This window comes from Plectropomus leopardus, chromosome 13, assembly GCF_008729295.1.
Source record: "Plectropomus leopardus isolate mb chromosome 13, YSFRI_Pleo_2.0, whole genome shotgun sequence".
Taxonomy (NCBI): Eukaryota; Metazoa; Chordata; class Actinopteri; order Perciformes; family Serranidae; genus Plectropomus; species Plectropomus leopardus.
This window is the reverse complement of record NC_056475.1, coordinates 11,434,788-11,448,511: the sequence shown is the minus strand read 5'-3', so window position 1 is coordinate 11,448,511 and position 13,724 is coordinate 11,434,788. Positions and strand designations below refer to the sequence as shown.

At 39.9% G+C, this 13,724-nt stretch overlaps 1 protein-coding gene across 1 annotated transcript in view; it reads right to left on the bottom strand.

Moving 5' to 3' along the window:
- The window catches only part of LOC121952826 (polypeptide N-acetylgalactosaminyltransferase 10-like), a 65,943-nt gene extending 55,744 nt beyond the window's left edge, over positions 1–10,199 (bottom strand). The window contains exon 1 of the mRNA XM_042499666.1: positions 10,041–10,199. Within this exon, the coding sequence (XP_042355600.1) occupies positions 10,041–10,199 (159 nt within the window). The remainder of the gene's footprint in view (positions 1–10,040) is intronic.
- Positions 10,200–13,724: the final 3,525 nt, after the last annotated feature.

Below are 13,724 nucleotides of genomic sequence, written 5' to 3'. Positions count from 1 at the left end.
ATTTATCATATTGCTATGTTTGTCAGATTGTTAATGCTGTATTACTACATTGAGAAGCATTCCCAAAAGTATAGCCAAACTGCCAAATAAACTATAAATAAATAAAATAAATAAACATTTAGAATAAATATTTAAACAAGTGTGTTTCTTGGCAGACATTAGCACTGTACAAATTCAGTTTTCATTTGTGAAAGCGCAGATGCACAGTAGATGCCGATGTTTGCAGTATAAGCTTCTGCTGGCTCTGTCTCTAGAGAATTGTCTAGAAAATGCAAGCTTGGCTCTCTTCTCAGATGCTTAACATTACATAAAGTTGTCTTGTATGGGACAAGCTAGCATAAACAATGCCTAGTAGGAAATAATGCAAAATTTATATAGTATGTATTTTTTATTCACCCAAATGGGATGGCTCAGTTGGTCAGAGTGTTAAATTCCTAGATATATCCTAGACAGATGCGTGTAAAATTTGGTAGCAGCATTCATTATCCCCAAACTATGAATTGTAATGACTTTGGCGCCCAATATTTCATCTAGCACCACCAACAGGTCAAAATATCCACTTGATCGACGCTTCAAATCAAGGCAAATTTTAGCACATTTCACGTATATTTGGGAATCAGGTGCAGTGTGCATAGCATACCTAAAAATCTGAGAAGAGGAATACAATGAGTCATGACACAGATTCCTTTTCATTTTGATGACACCCAGTCCATCCCACTTGGACCCATGGATGGATCATGGAACTATGGTCCCCTGGGCACAGACATGCAGAAGGCCCCACTACCCTTCCTACACAGAAGCAGTGTTTTGTTTGGCACATCTTTTAGACATTATGCATCCCTCTGTGCTATTGTGTCACTTTGTGGTCTTCTTGTGTCTCTTAGGGGTCGTTTTGTTTACTTGAAGACACGTGCGTCTCGTCCTGGTCAGTGTGTGTCTATTTAAGTGACATTTTGCAGGTCAAGGCCCTTGGGCCCTGACATATTGGACCTGTGCCCGGTAGGTCCGTTCAGTAATCCACCCATGCTTGCACCGCAAATCTGGCCATCATCTCCATTTGCTCAAGGACTAGGATGCGGCAGAAAAAAAAACATCCTGATGAAATGAATGGACATTGCACTGCCAATTTATTGTTGTACCACCAGCAATAAACTGAAAAAAGAAAACAGCAGTGTTTGATATTTTACGTTATTGCTTAAGCTTTCTGAAAGCATGCAGCTGATAGCTCAATATCTAAATCTGACCCTTGCTCTTTTGCAAGGTATCATTACATCACAATTTTTGGCACCAACCAGACAGCACTTAGCTCATTTTCAGCTGCTTTCAGGTCTGTTGTGCTGAACAAAGACAACAGGTGAACAAGGGGAGATAGAGGAATACTATTGGACTGCCTTTGTTTGGCGTGGGGGGAAGGCTGGTATTACCAGCAGTGCAGTAAGTCTGATAAGAACCAAGCTGCCCATTCGCTCTCTGAGGATAAATCAGACCACCTTGGGTCAATACTTCCCTTTTCTGTTTCCTCTCCTCCTGCTGAGAGCCAACGGTAGCTTGGAGTGAGAACAGGAAGCTTTCCTGTTCTTTTTCTTCCTTTCCTGTTCTGTCAGATCACACAAAGATCCGTCTCGACCCCAGAGACACAATTACCTGTCTTTCTTATTTCACCTCACCCTCAGCTCCTCCCCCTCCACCTTCAGCCACTTCACAGGCAAGTCAATCTGTGCTGGAGGCTCACAAATCCCCCGTTACCTCTTCTGAGAACATGAAACTTCTGCACGAACTAACTGACCTACTCCTGCTTCAGTTCAGTGAGAGGCTAGGTTTGAGAGAGATGAATAAGTCCTTTGAATGTTCATTCACAAGTCACAACACGGGCTAAAAATGCTGCAGCAGACACAGAGCAACATTATCATCTGACTTAAGTCATGAGAGACACCATTAAAACTTCGATAAGGTGTTTTAAAATGCTCAGATGTGTTTTAATGCACATGCAAATGCCTACAGGCATCAGCTCTCCGTGCTATCTGAGCTGGACATGAGCTTAAGGCCAAGGACCTCCAGGCAGAGGCCCCTGCAGAGAGGCACTCCAAACTCCCTCAAAGAGAAGCTCAGCAAGGCCACTGCACAGTCCATTATCTCCCAAAAGAAGTCATTATCCAGACTCCCGCTGAGAGGGAGAGAGCAGGAAGAGGACCTGAGAGAGGCCAGGACTCATGGAGTCCTTCGCCTCCTGCAGCCTCAGACTTTCTGCTCAGATATTGATGGACTGTGATGTGAACACTGGTCTTACAAATGGTTTGGACCACATGCTGTTTCCCTCAGCCACAGAAGATGAATCTGGATGAAGGCTCTTGCTCCTTTTTGATTTTAACCAGTAAAATCAAAGAAAGGAACAAGTACTGATGAAAACAAGGACACACGTAAATTCTCAAAACGTCTTAAAACGTTTTTTTGTTGCTGAAAAAATTGGAATGAGAACAAATCCTGCAGCCAGATTTCAAGATCTTATGCAAAACCTAAAAAGAGGAGTGAAGGCTGTTTTAGCAGCAGATTGATGTCTGTATGGGTGTAATGTTGTGTCCACATATTATTTACCATATGTACTTTTGCTCTCACTCTGCAACAGTCTTAAGCTTGCAGGCCTTTCATCTTTTTTACCAAGAAGAGTGTGTATGTGCAAGCAGGTATGTACAAATAGCAACAGCGAGGAGAACAGATATACAATAAAGTGCATATGATCACAAATAAAAAGAAAGGACCTCACTAACACACCACCTCCAGCTAAAGGTAGTCCTGCTAACAGACACATAAAGTCTCCCAATCAGTTTACAGGATATTAATAAAAAATGATACAGCTGGCAAACATGCAGGTATCTGAGCTTAAACTCAGATTTTAAACTAATGAAACTTTATTTATAAGGCTGACCTGACTGATCAAACCCAATGTGGGTTTTAAACCATTTATGGAAAAGTTTTCATGTAGACTACTTTCTACCAGAGAGGTAATCCTGCTCAGAGTGATAACTTTCAATTATGTATCACTGTGAAGATTTAAAAAAGTAATTTTCAATACTTCGAGGTGGGCACACAAAATCCTATTCTCCTCCATTGTACAGGGGTGACTGTAGCTGTTTTAAAGATGCCTATCTCAAAACCTTGGCACATAAACCGAAAATATCTGTGTGTCCAGACAGTACTCCTGGTAAATTAAAAAATGTGTTATTCTTTGGGTGAGCAGACCCTTAGGGAGGGGGAAAAAGCATTTTAAGCACCCTTGCACAGGATTCTGTCTTACCAACAAAGGAACAAACAAAAACACATCATGAGTTCTAAGCATAGTGTGATGGACCCGCTGGGGGGTTCAGCAGTAATTTACAGCCATGTTGGTTCTGCTGGGATCACCGCCTCTACTGGCTAAAGTCCAAACCCATCTGAGCTGTTCAAATAAGCTCCTTATTATCATGTCTGAGGGAGAGGAAGGCAGGGGAAGCCACACAGAAATACCAGCTTCCTGTCCCATCCCAGCCAGAGGTGAAGGTAAGGTAACCGTTTAGGAAACAGCAGGGAACAGTGGAGGGGAGCTGCTACTAATGTTTTCACTGCACAAAAGGAAGTTTATATTTTTTCACATTGTGGAATTGACAGCAGTGGGTGAAGCTGTGCTGCTGCTAAACGTCTAACAAAAAATTGAAAAAATAGGTTGGATCAAAAAAGCATGTGACTTTAAGAGGGAAACTGACATTCATACCTGAGTAAGTTGTATTTGGAAAAGTCATATGGGCTGTTTTGGATGACATCATAAACTGTGTATTAGAACTGACAATGCAGCTCCACTCCACTCTACAAACATGAAGCAAAATAGCTGGGATACATCCGCTGCAAGCTTGCACTAGAGATGTAATTGGGAGCCATGGTTCCCTCCCATACACCTGTCTGACCAATCATGAGCAGCACCAATAATCTTAAGCACACCAATAGGTACACATTGCTGTCAATCATGAAATCAACCCTCCTTTTTATGACATTGAATAACTTGGACCTAAAATTTAGCAAAAAAAAAAACATGGACGAACACATGGACATCGACATCTGGTCTATAATGCAGCCAGCCACCAAGGGGCAATCTGGATGTTTTGGCTTCACTTTTGGGGAGTTTTCATGTTGTCCATTTTTATAAAGTCTATAGAGGACTTGCACAAGCAACCTATTTTATGGTTTACAAATAGGACCTATACCTGTTTGCTGAAAATGAACAGATATTAGTAAGAATTTGTAGTGGTGGTTATCTTAAGAGGCAAGACCTTTTTTTTGTTCTCCTCTGTATCTCTTCATCAGCGTCATGTTTTTTTGAGCTACAAACAGAGCTTTGCAGAGATGATTGACTTGTCTCTGCTTGTTGCTTCTGAGCTTGGTTCTGTTTACCATGAGGTTAATGAAAGGAGAGATGTGGCATACACTGACTCACCTTACCCTCCCCTTTGCCTTCCCTCATACTATACATCCCCCCATCCAAAGCACTCTGCTCTGCTGGGCCCGGCTCGCGCTGTGATGTGCTGAGGCGAGGAGCCAGAGACATGGCTCCTACACTGATCAATGCTCACTATGGTTAAGATGTACAGATAAATTGCTTTCACACAAAGAGCTGCCAGCATGCTGCTGAAAAGCATTTAGCCAGATTGGAGTGTACACTGTGGGGCAAGTAACCCCAAGACCAATTTATGTTTGTCACGGTCCTGCTCTGTGTCCAGAGGCCGTTACACTTCTGCTAAAGACATTTTTTTGAAGACTTCCTGACATATACATTTAAGTTATGTCGGTCATCTGTCTATGTTTAAATGTTTCATTATCATGAGGATTTTTATCTCTAGGGGTGCGTTCAGACACACTCACTCTGAGCGCCAGAGCGCACTCTGGCCGAAACTGAACGGTTCATAAATTCGGAGCACTGTTGGATTGTACCGTTCGGTAATCCAAAGCACCGCACTCTGTCAGAGTGCACTGTGGGCACTCTGTCCAGGGAGAAGGAGCAGCAGAGCACCGAACAAAGTGAATGTGGGATTAGTCACACAGTTCATTATTTCGTGTAGAAACAGAACGCTCTGTTTCATCGAACAACAGCTTTCTCATTTCAGTGTAGTGTCAGATAAGATTTCTGAAAACACTTTTAGTGTTTCTTTGTTTCATTATTTTTCCTGTTTTATTTGAACATCCTTGTGTGTTATATCCTGGCCTTTCTGTTTATTTAATTGTTATTATTTTTCATAATGCATCTGATATACTATTTATCAGGACATACTAAATCTTGTTCTGGTATACTATATATTGTGGTAATATGGGTACTGGAATGCACAGTCTGTATTTGTCTGCTTTGCTTGATTTTTTTTACCTGTCCTTCACTATTCATACAGTCCTTTCACCTGTTCTCATTTTCTGTTGTGATTTCCCTGTGTCTTTAGTTCCTCCTGTTTTTTATGTTTCCCACCTGTTTCCTGTCACACCTGTCTAACATCAGTCTCCTTAGCCCTTCCCTGCACCTGAGTTTCTCCCAGCCCGCTACACACCTGTCCTGAATCAGCCTAATTAGTGCCTCTCTGCTCCTGAGTTTTTCCCAGCCAATTAGCTCCCTGCCTGGTCTTCCGCCTCATCACCTTTTTCACCTCACTTGAGCATCTCCACTCTTTTTCCTCCACCTGCACTTCATCTCCTCATCAGTTCACTTTGTATTTAAACCCTGGTTTTCTGTTCAGTCTTTCTTGGATACTTGTTTTGGTAGCAGGATGTTCTGTTTGCCGATTCCCTGTTCCGACCTGGAGTAAAGACCAGTTTGAGTTATTTGTAGTCTCCTGCATTAACGTTTTTATACCTTGTTTCACAACAGAATCAGGAAAAACATTTTTAAACATTTAAAATCTAATAACAAAATGGAAACTCAGCTCTCACACAAAATAAATACAGTGCTGCTGCTTGGTTTTGTTTGTGCTGAATCATTTAACAGTTTCATGCTTCTGGCCCCAACCTCATCACATGCAGTTTATGTTCAACATGTTCTACAATGCTTTTCATTCAGCTTAATATTGTTCCTTCCAACCTCGTTCTTCAACCTCCGGCCTTACCTACAAATCAATTGAGGTCTGCTATCATCGAGGATGATTCAACTCCTTGAATGCAAATTTTGTGTAGTGATTGTTCTGCTCTGATGGCACAGCAAAAGAAGTATGTATATACAGTATATATGTGTGTGTGTGTGTGTGTGTGTGTGTGTTTATATATATATATATATATATATATATAGCAGCAGTTTACTGCCCTGTGTAAGCCCGTGTGGCAGTCATCTTTAATGGGTCACTTCATCATAAAATACTGTTGGTACGCAAATTCAAATTAGGTGGGTTTTTTGTTTGTTTGTTTGTTTTTCTCAAAGTTTTGAAAAATGTAATTTCAAAAATCTGTCGGCAACCTCCAGAGTGTCCCTCTTACTCTGGATAATCCACAGAACTCATTTCTATAGCCAGTACTTCCAATAAAAACTGTTGCAACTGCACTTTCAATCTCCACAGAGTGGCTTAATGTCAGGCAGTCATGCTCTCTCCAACCTCTGCTGCTGTGTTGCCCTACACCAAAAATGTATCTTTTCAGTATAAAATACAAAGCCACCGCACGCTTGAAAAGTCTGAAGCTCGGTCCTTTACAGAGGTCAGCAGCTGTAGTCAAACAATTGTTGCTTCCTTTCGTACATCTCCAAATACTTCACCCTTAGCAAAGCTGCAGAGCTATGAGGAAATGTAATAATAATGAAGAAATTCTGACTTTTTAAATATAGTGAGCCTACAGACGAATAATAGATTACGCTGCAGCAGAGGTTTGATAGAATTCATTGAATACCTGGATACTCTTTTTTTACATTACTGGGCATTGTCATTGGAATCCATTGTGCCTGCTGTGAATTCCAGTGTGGTATTTCTTTTTAAAAGGAGCATAAAGACTGAACAAAAACTGCAAATTTCTCAAACTAAACTGCTTTGAGGCAAACAGCTGAAATGTTGTAAAAAAAAAAGTACAACTAAATAAACGAGTACTCTGCTCAAGTAAAGCTGTCTTCTCTTCCTCTCTGGGTAAATAAATCTTTAAAAAAACAATATGTATGAATACTGTTCATTTTTATTCTATTTTATCTAACACATCAGTGGGAGGAATTGTCTATGAATGAGAGTGCAGCTCATTCTGTTTCTATTTAATCGTCTCTGATCTTATTCTGATGGTTTAAGCGCTGTGACGTCTACAAGTGAAGCAGACAGAGACCAACAAGGGGAAGGAAATATCCGCTACAAATGTCTCTAACAAGACTTATGTGGGAAAAGGCTGAATGGGATAAGGGTATTGATTTTTATGTACTTCAGTGAAGCCATAACAGCCCACAGGGAGCACTCAAACACAGAACACAAACACACATATTGTTCCTTCCTCCTTTCTCATTTGTCCTTTGTTCCATTTGTCTTTTGCTATTAAAAGTTTGCCAGAAAAAAATGCTTTCAGCTAGTTTCCAGCAGCGTCAAAGAGGTCCTGTGTTTTATTAGAAACTAAAATAACTGAATTGTTAGCACTGCCTGACATGAGTCTGGCAGACTGATTGGTGTTTTCCTGCTTTTTACCCAATGCATGATAGAGAGCTGCCAGTATCTATATGACACTAAATAATGACACAGCATGCAGGAGATAAACCTGTTTTCTAACGCACAACAGTGTGAAAGTCTTATGTTAGAATTCCTTCGGTGTTGAAGAGCCAAATTATTGGCAGAGGTCTCTTCCTCCTCAGAAAAAAATGGACTCTGAGATTTTAAACAGTTCATTGAATAAACAAATTTCACATAAAAAAAGAGGCTGTGAGCGACAGTGGCTGACACAAAAATGTGAATGACCTTCTTTAGAGCCAGTGTTTTGTTTATCCATTTTGGGCTACTGTAGAGACAAGGGTGTGCACATGCTGTCCTCATAAAGTGTTTGTATGTTTTCCTACAAAAAGTATAGCACCTAAATTTGTACATATCTCATATACTTTGGAAGGCTGTGATCATGTGACCAATAAGCTGACAGGAGTAAAACAGGTTAATACTGTAAAGAGGCTGGTGGGGGTGATAAATGGATCACAACAATGCAGACTTTTTCCCGAAGCTTTCCCTTGGAGACTTTTGTTCATAACTGTGTGAACTTCGAGTGAATTTTAGGGTACTCACTTACCATGTTTCTTTTTCTAAACCTAATCATTGTAATTTTGTGTTCATTATGTATCTGTTTGTTAAGGATGCAATGTCATTCACGGGTTACTAATTCTGGAATATCATACAAATTGTTGTCTGCACATTATCGTAGGATATCGATATAAATGAAGTGTTTAATGAGAATATGCTGTCAGGCAACAAAAATACCTGGATTCTTGTTTTCCAGATGATTAAAGAAAATAGACATATTACTTGATGTTTCAAACTCTGTCAATATAATGGCGTTTATCTGAAGCCTCTATAGTGGCAGCGCAACATTTGTCACTGCCCTCCAAAATTGCCACAAATCACTGCGACCCAAAGCACTTTACCATGTGCTTCTTATTCAATCATTCACACACGCAGCAGTTACAGAGAGCCACCATGCAATGTGCTTTCATGACCTTCAGGAGCAATATGTGTTTCATTATCTAGACCCTAGGACACTTCAACATTTGAAAAGAAGCCTGACATCAAACATCCAACCATATAATTAGAGGACAACCCACTCTACCTTCTCCCAACTGACTACTTTGACTTCTTCCATCTGCAGACTTTGTTGCGTTAAAACATCAGCAAAAGCAGTATTACAACTTCAAATATCTTCCCTGACACACAATGTGTTTAAGATGATCCTGTGCCATTATAAAAAATCACTAAGGGAACCAACTTTGACTACTCATCATTGTCAAACATAACAGTACCTTTTTATTTTTGCTTTCTTTTTTAGTCAACAACTTTGGAAAGCCTCTCCAGAATCGTCATCTAAACAAAGTAAATGTTAATTTGATCTTTGTTTATTTGGCATGAAATACCGTTCCAGTACAATTTAGAAATAAAGATATATAATTAGTCTTAATGTTGATGAAATCATGAGGGAAATTAAAGGCAATCTATGCTAAATGTTCTCTTAGGATGACATCAAATGAAATTTGTTCCACGTCACAGAGCATCTGAGAGTTTACACAATACACAGTAATTACACTATCATTCTTAACTATGTATAACACCTTACCACAAAGGCATTCTTTGGCTCTCTCTTTAGCTTCTTTGGCTTTTGACTATCATACTATCAAAGAATCAAAGAAAGAACGCTGAACAACAAACTTACAACATCAAAACTGAGCCACGAATCCTAATTCTTTGGCTGTTATTCTAAATGGTTCATAAATGATCGTTAACCATACCATCAATGAATACTGCAAATAACCAGGAGCGAGTTCAGCTGTTCTCCATGGCAACAGCTGCAGACAGTATCAATTAAAACATGATCACTAATAAAAGCATCTACAATTGCTTATCATAAAGGAAGATCAGAAATGCAATTGCCAAATGCAGTACATCCAACAACTGTGAATCACCCTGATTTGAGCGGAGATCCCCAATACTGAGAAGCAAACAAAACTAATGGCGGCTGCTGGAAAGCTCACAATTCCTGCTCTGATTCAGTCCAGAATTATACCAAAAGCTAAATAAACCAATAAAATGTGTGTCCATTGACTGGACATCCCCATGCTTTGTCGCCACACTTTTATAAAACCAAGAAGACCCTCTCCTGTTGGCAGAAAGTCTCGGCGTCATCCATGGTGCTAAACCGGAGCAGCGCTCTAAGTAAAGCTGTAACTCCGAGACCCTGACAGACACTTTCGGCGACTCTACTCATTTTCTACCGGTCTGCACTGGTGTCTAACATGACTGTCATCTCCCTAGTCACCTACATGGAGTGTTGTTTCAAACTGTCCACTCTTCAGACAATAAATGGGGAGTATTATAACTAGATTCCCTAACCTGTATCCGAAAGATGCCGCCCGGACCGTCCACTGTACTCGGAGAGTTGTCGAAGACTCGGTCCCTGTACAAAGACCAAAGCCCGACGTTTGGGAGGAACAGAAGAGCCGCTATGAGCAGCCCGGCGAACTGCAGCAGCCTCTTCTCCTTCCGCCTCATCTCTCCGGGGGAAAGCGTGTGAAGCAGCGGCGGTGGAAACTAGCGAGTCCTGGCTGACTGCTTCTCCAAGCGGAGACAACTTTCACTGTGAGCGCGAGGCATGGAAGCTAGTTAAAATACCTCCTACGAACGCAACTTCCCGTCAGGATTTTCACAATAAACCTCCACAGGCTCATAAGTTTCTTAGGCTTTACTTGGTGAAGTAAATATAAAAAAACAAAGAAAGAAAGAAAGAACAATTTTTAATGTTCCCTTTAAAAATAGTGCTGTGCTAAAACTCTTCTTACATTCAGTAAAACGCCAAAATGTGACATATTTGAGGTTGCAGATATCAGTTTTGCAATTACAGATATGGCATGCACATGAAATGACATATACAGTATATGGATATAAAAAGTTCTCAATATTTTTTTTCTTTGCACTCACAATATCCCATCAATGCTAATTGCTGATCTTGAAATTAAATGGATCCCAGTAATTGAGTTTTGTATTGGCTTTTTTAACAGTCCACAAATGTGTATCAGGGTCATAAGAAGGTGACTAGGTAGGTCAAATGGAACATAACACAGCTTTGTTTTTTTTTCAATAGACCAAGTCATATATTTGTTAGATGTTGTCTATTCACACCCACCCATAATCACTATTATAAATCTAAAATTAAGTCTTAAAGAAATAAAACGTTGTACTTGGACTAAACAACAAAAACAAAACAAAAAAAAACTCATACAGAGGTTTCGAAAATATCATAACAAAACCAAAATAAAATAACACACAGCATACAGCAAGAAACTTGTGAGCATATCTTTGACCAACATGTCTATTTAAATCCAAAGCTGTAGCAAACTGCTGCAAAATGGGAGCTTATCTGGTGACAGAACAATAAACCAAATTATAGGCTACAGTGTGAACACACTCCTGTGCACTGTGTGTAATTAGTTATTCTACCTTACAATTTGAAAAGACCCATATTATTAGTTCAGGTTCTGCACAGCTCCCACTCTGTAGCAAATTCAGCACTGCTCTGAGACTCATGCCATCATAAGTATTTGATGTTACTGTTTAACTTAATTCATTAAATCATTATATGTGTTCATAAGTTTTATATTTCTATACATTTATACACATAATTTTGTATTTTGGTTGATATTGATATTGTCTCCCTCTTGCAAATGACACAATTTGTGCTTTTGTTTTGAAGGGTGAATCACCTCACTTCCCTTGGTTTTCTGACTCTCTCTATAAAGCTTGATGCAGTTTTATAATTTTGTAAGACTGGGAGAGACTATCAGTGGATCATCCGTTTGTCAAACGGTGTTCTATAAACTGAATGCCTGAAAAATGTAGAAACATGCTGAACTATCCCTAAGGTTAAGACTGAAAAGAGAGAGAGAGAGAAATAAAAGACATTTTGGGACTGACGTGTCAACGGTTAGGCTACTGTTTTTGTTAGACAGTTGCATATATGATCTTTTCAACAAAGTCGATGTGTAATCTCTTTAATCTGGCATAGTGATATCTTCAGGAATATTATTGCTGACTTTTTTCTCCTCAAGATAGGTTTCATTTCGCACCCAGGAGGTAACCAATGAATACACTGTTTCTTAAGAGACATCAAACATGTTTGAGTGAGGTGATCCATCTTTATCAACATAATATGCTTTATTTATTCATTCATTTTTGTTTCAAAGTTACATTGTCAATGCTGTGCAGACCTTTTAAATCAAGCTGCATTTACAACTGCATAATGCAAACATAAAATTAGACATCGCTGTTGGGTGTGATCACAGATGCAACAGACTTCTTACCACACCCAACATAGATTTACAAACTTTCAACCAGAGAGGGCAGTATCATGCTACTGATCTACAGCCTGGTGTTAAAATACTATTTATAAGGGAAAACTAAAACAAACTGGTAGTGACAGCTCTTTTGTGTCATTGTGTTGCTGTTGCTTTCCCGTACTATTTCGCTGCCCTCATCCCACAGTCCCATTGTATTTAAAAAAGCCAGGGAGCCAAATTGGAGCTGCACACTTTCTCAGATAACAGTAGATGCTTTCATGTGGAGAATTGTGTTAATTTTTTTTTCAACTCTTCTCCACTACCTGCCTTCCTCTTATGCAATTTTTCTTAAGGCTACACTTGCAGACAGAGACAGTGAATACAATTACTGCATTATAAAGTACATTGTTGCTGCGCTCCTCACTCCTTAATTAACACCAGCCATGCTTGACTCAAGACTCTGAATCACAGTTTTCGCCAGATATTATTCCAGCTGAAAACTGTGCAGGCAGAGCAGGTGTCAGCTCAACAGAGAGAATATCCTTATACCAAATTCCTATAAGCATGTGGCTGCCTCATTGCAGTGCCCTTGAGCAATAAATTTGATACCTGATCACGAAGGACATCTCATGTCGTTGTCACAATGGGCTGCTGTCACTTTCAATACATCCATGACACCAAGACAAGATGACTGCCAAGAAGAGCAGAGCTGCAGACCAATGTTCAATACCAACAAACAACAAAAGCAAATCATTTTAATGACAAATCTGGACATTTATAGCTGCGTTTGTGATGACAAAACTTGGTATTTTATAATAACACTGTAACATTTTAGGCTTGCGTTTATGGCGACAAAGCTGGGTATTTTTTAACAAGAAATTGAGACATTTCTATCATATATTTCTGTTAGCACATTGGGACTTTTTCAGACATATTTAAGGCAGTAAAGATGGGTAATTTTTAACAGCATGTTGGGACATTTCTCAGAAGGTAGAAGGAAGAAGAAGATAGATTTGTTAGCCATTTTTTAAACAAAGTTCAAAAATGAAATTACATTTGTCCTTGATGCTGCTACATCTTTGGAGTTGAAGGATGAGTTGATTAGAAACTGCAAATACTCTGAAGAATCCATCCGGTTCCTTGGGCATGTTGCTGCTGATGGCATCATACGATTCCTGCAGTGCATTTTTTTTAATTTGCGTCTTGTCTTGTGTCCTTATGGCTCCCAACAAGGTCCACCCATCCAGTGCAACAGCCTGATCCGGGATGTTATGGGTTAACCATGTCTCTGTAAAGATATGCACAGAGCAGCTTCTCATTTCCTGTTGCTGAGTGAGCCTCAATCACATCTCATCCACTTTATTCTCCTCCGACTGGACATTAGCTAGAAGAAGGCTTGTTAGAGGAACAGCTCTTGGTCCAAGTTGGGTCAGCCTCGCCCTAATGCCAGCTCTCCTCCCTCTCTTTGTCCGGCGCTTTCGTTTTTGTTTCTCCCCTCTGGTCTGACTTGCCACTCGGCATATGCTGTTGGTGGAGATCCTCTTGTGGTCTGCTGCATCTGTCCAAATTCCACACAACTTTTCCCTATGTTGATAAGTGCTTCTCTATTGTAGAAAAGTTGTGCTTTAGCAGAAGGAGTCATAGTGTCAAAAAATTGAAAAATATAGCGAAAAAGTAGCAAGGATTTGAGGAGCTAGTGGCTGCTGCATCTAGAAGCGCTGCCGTCGTCATAGGGACGGCATGT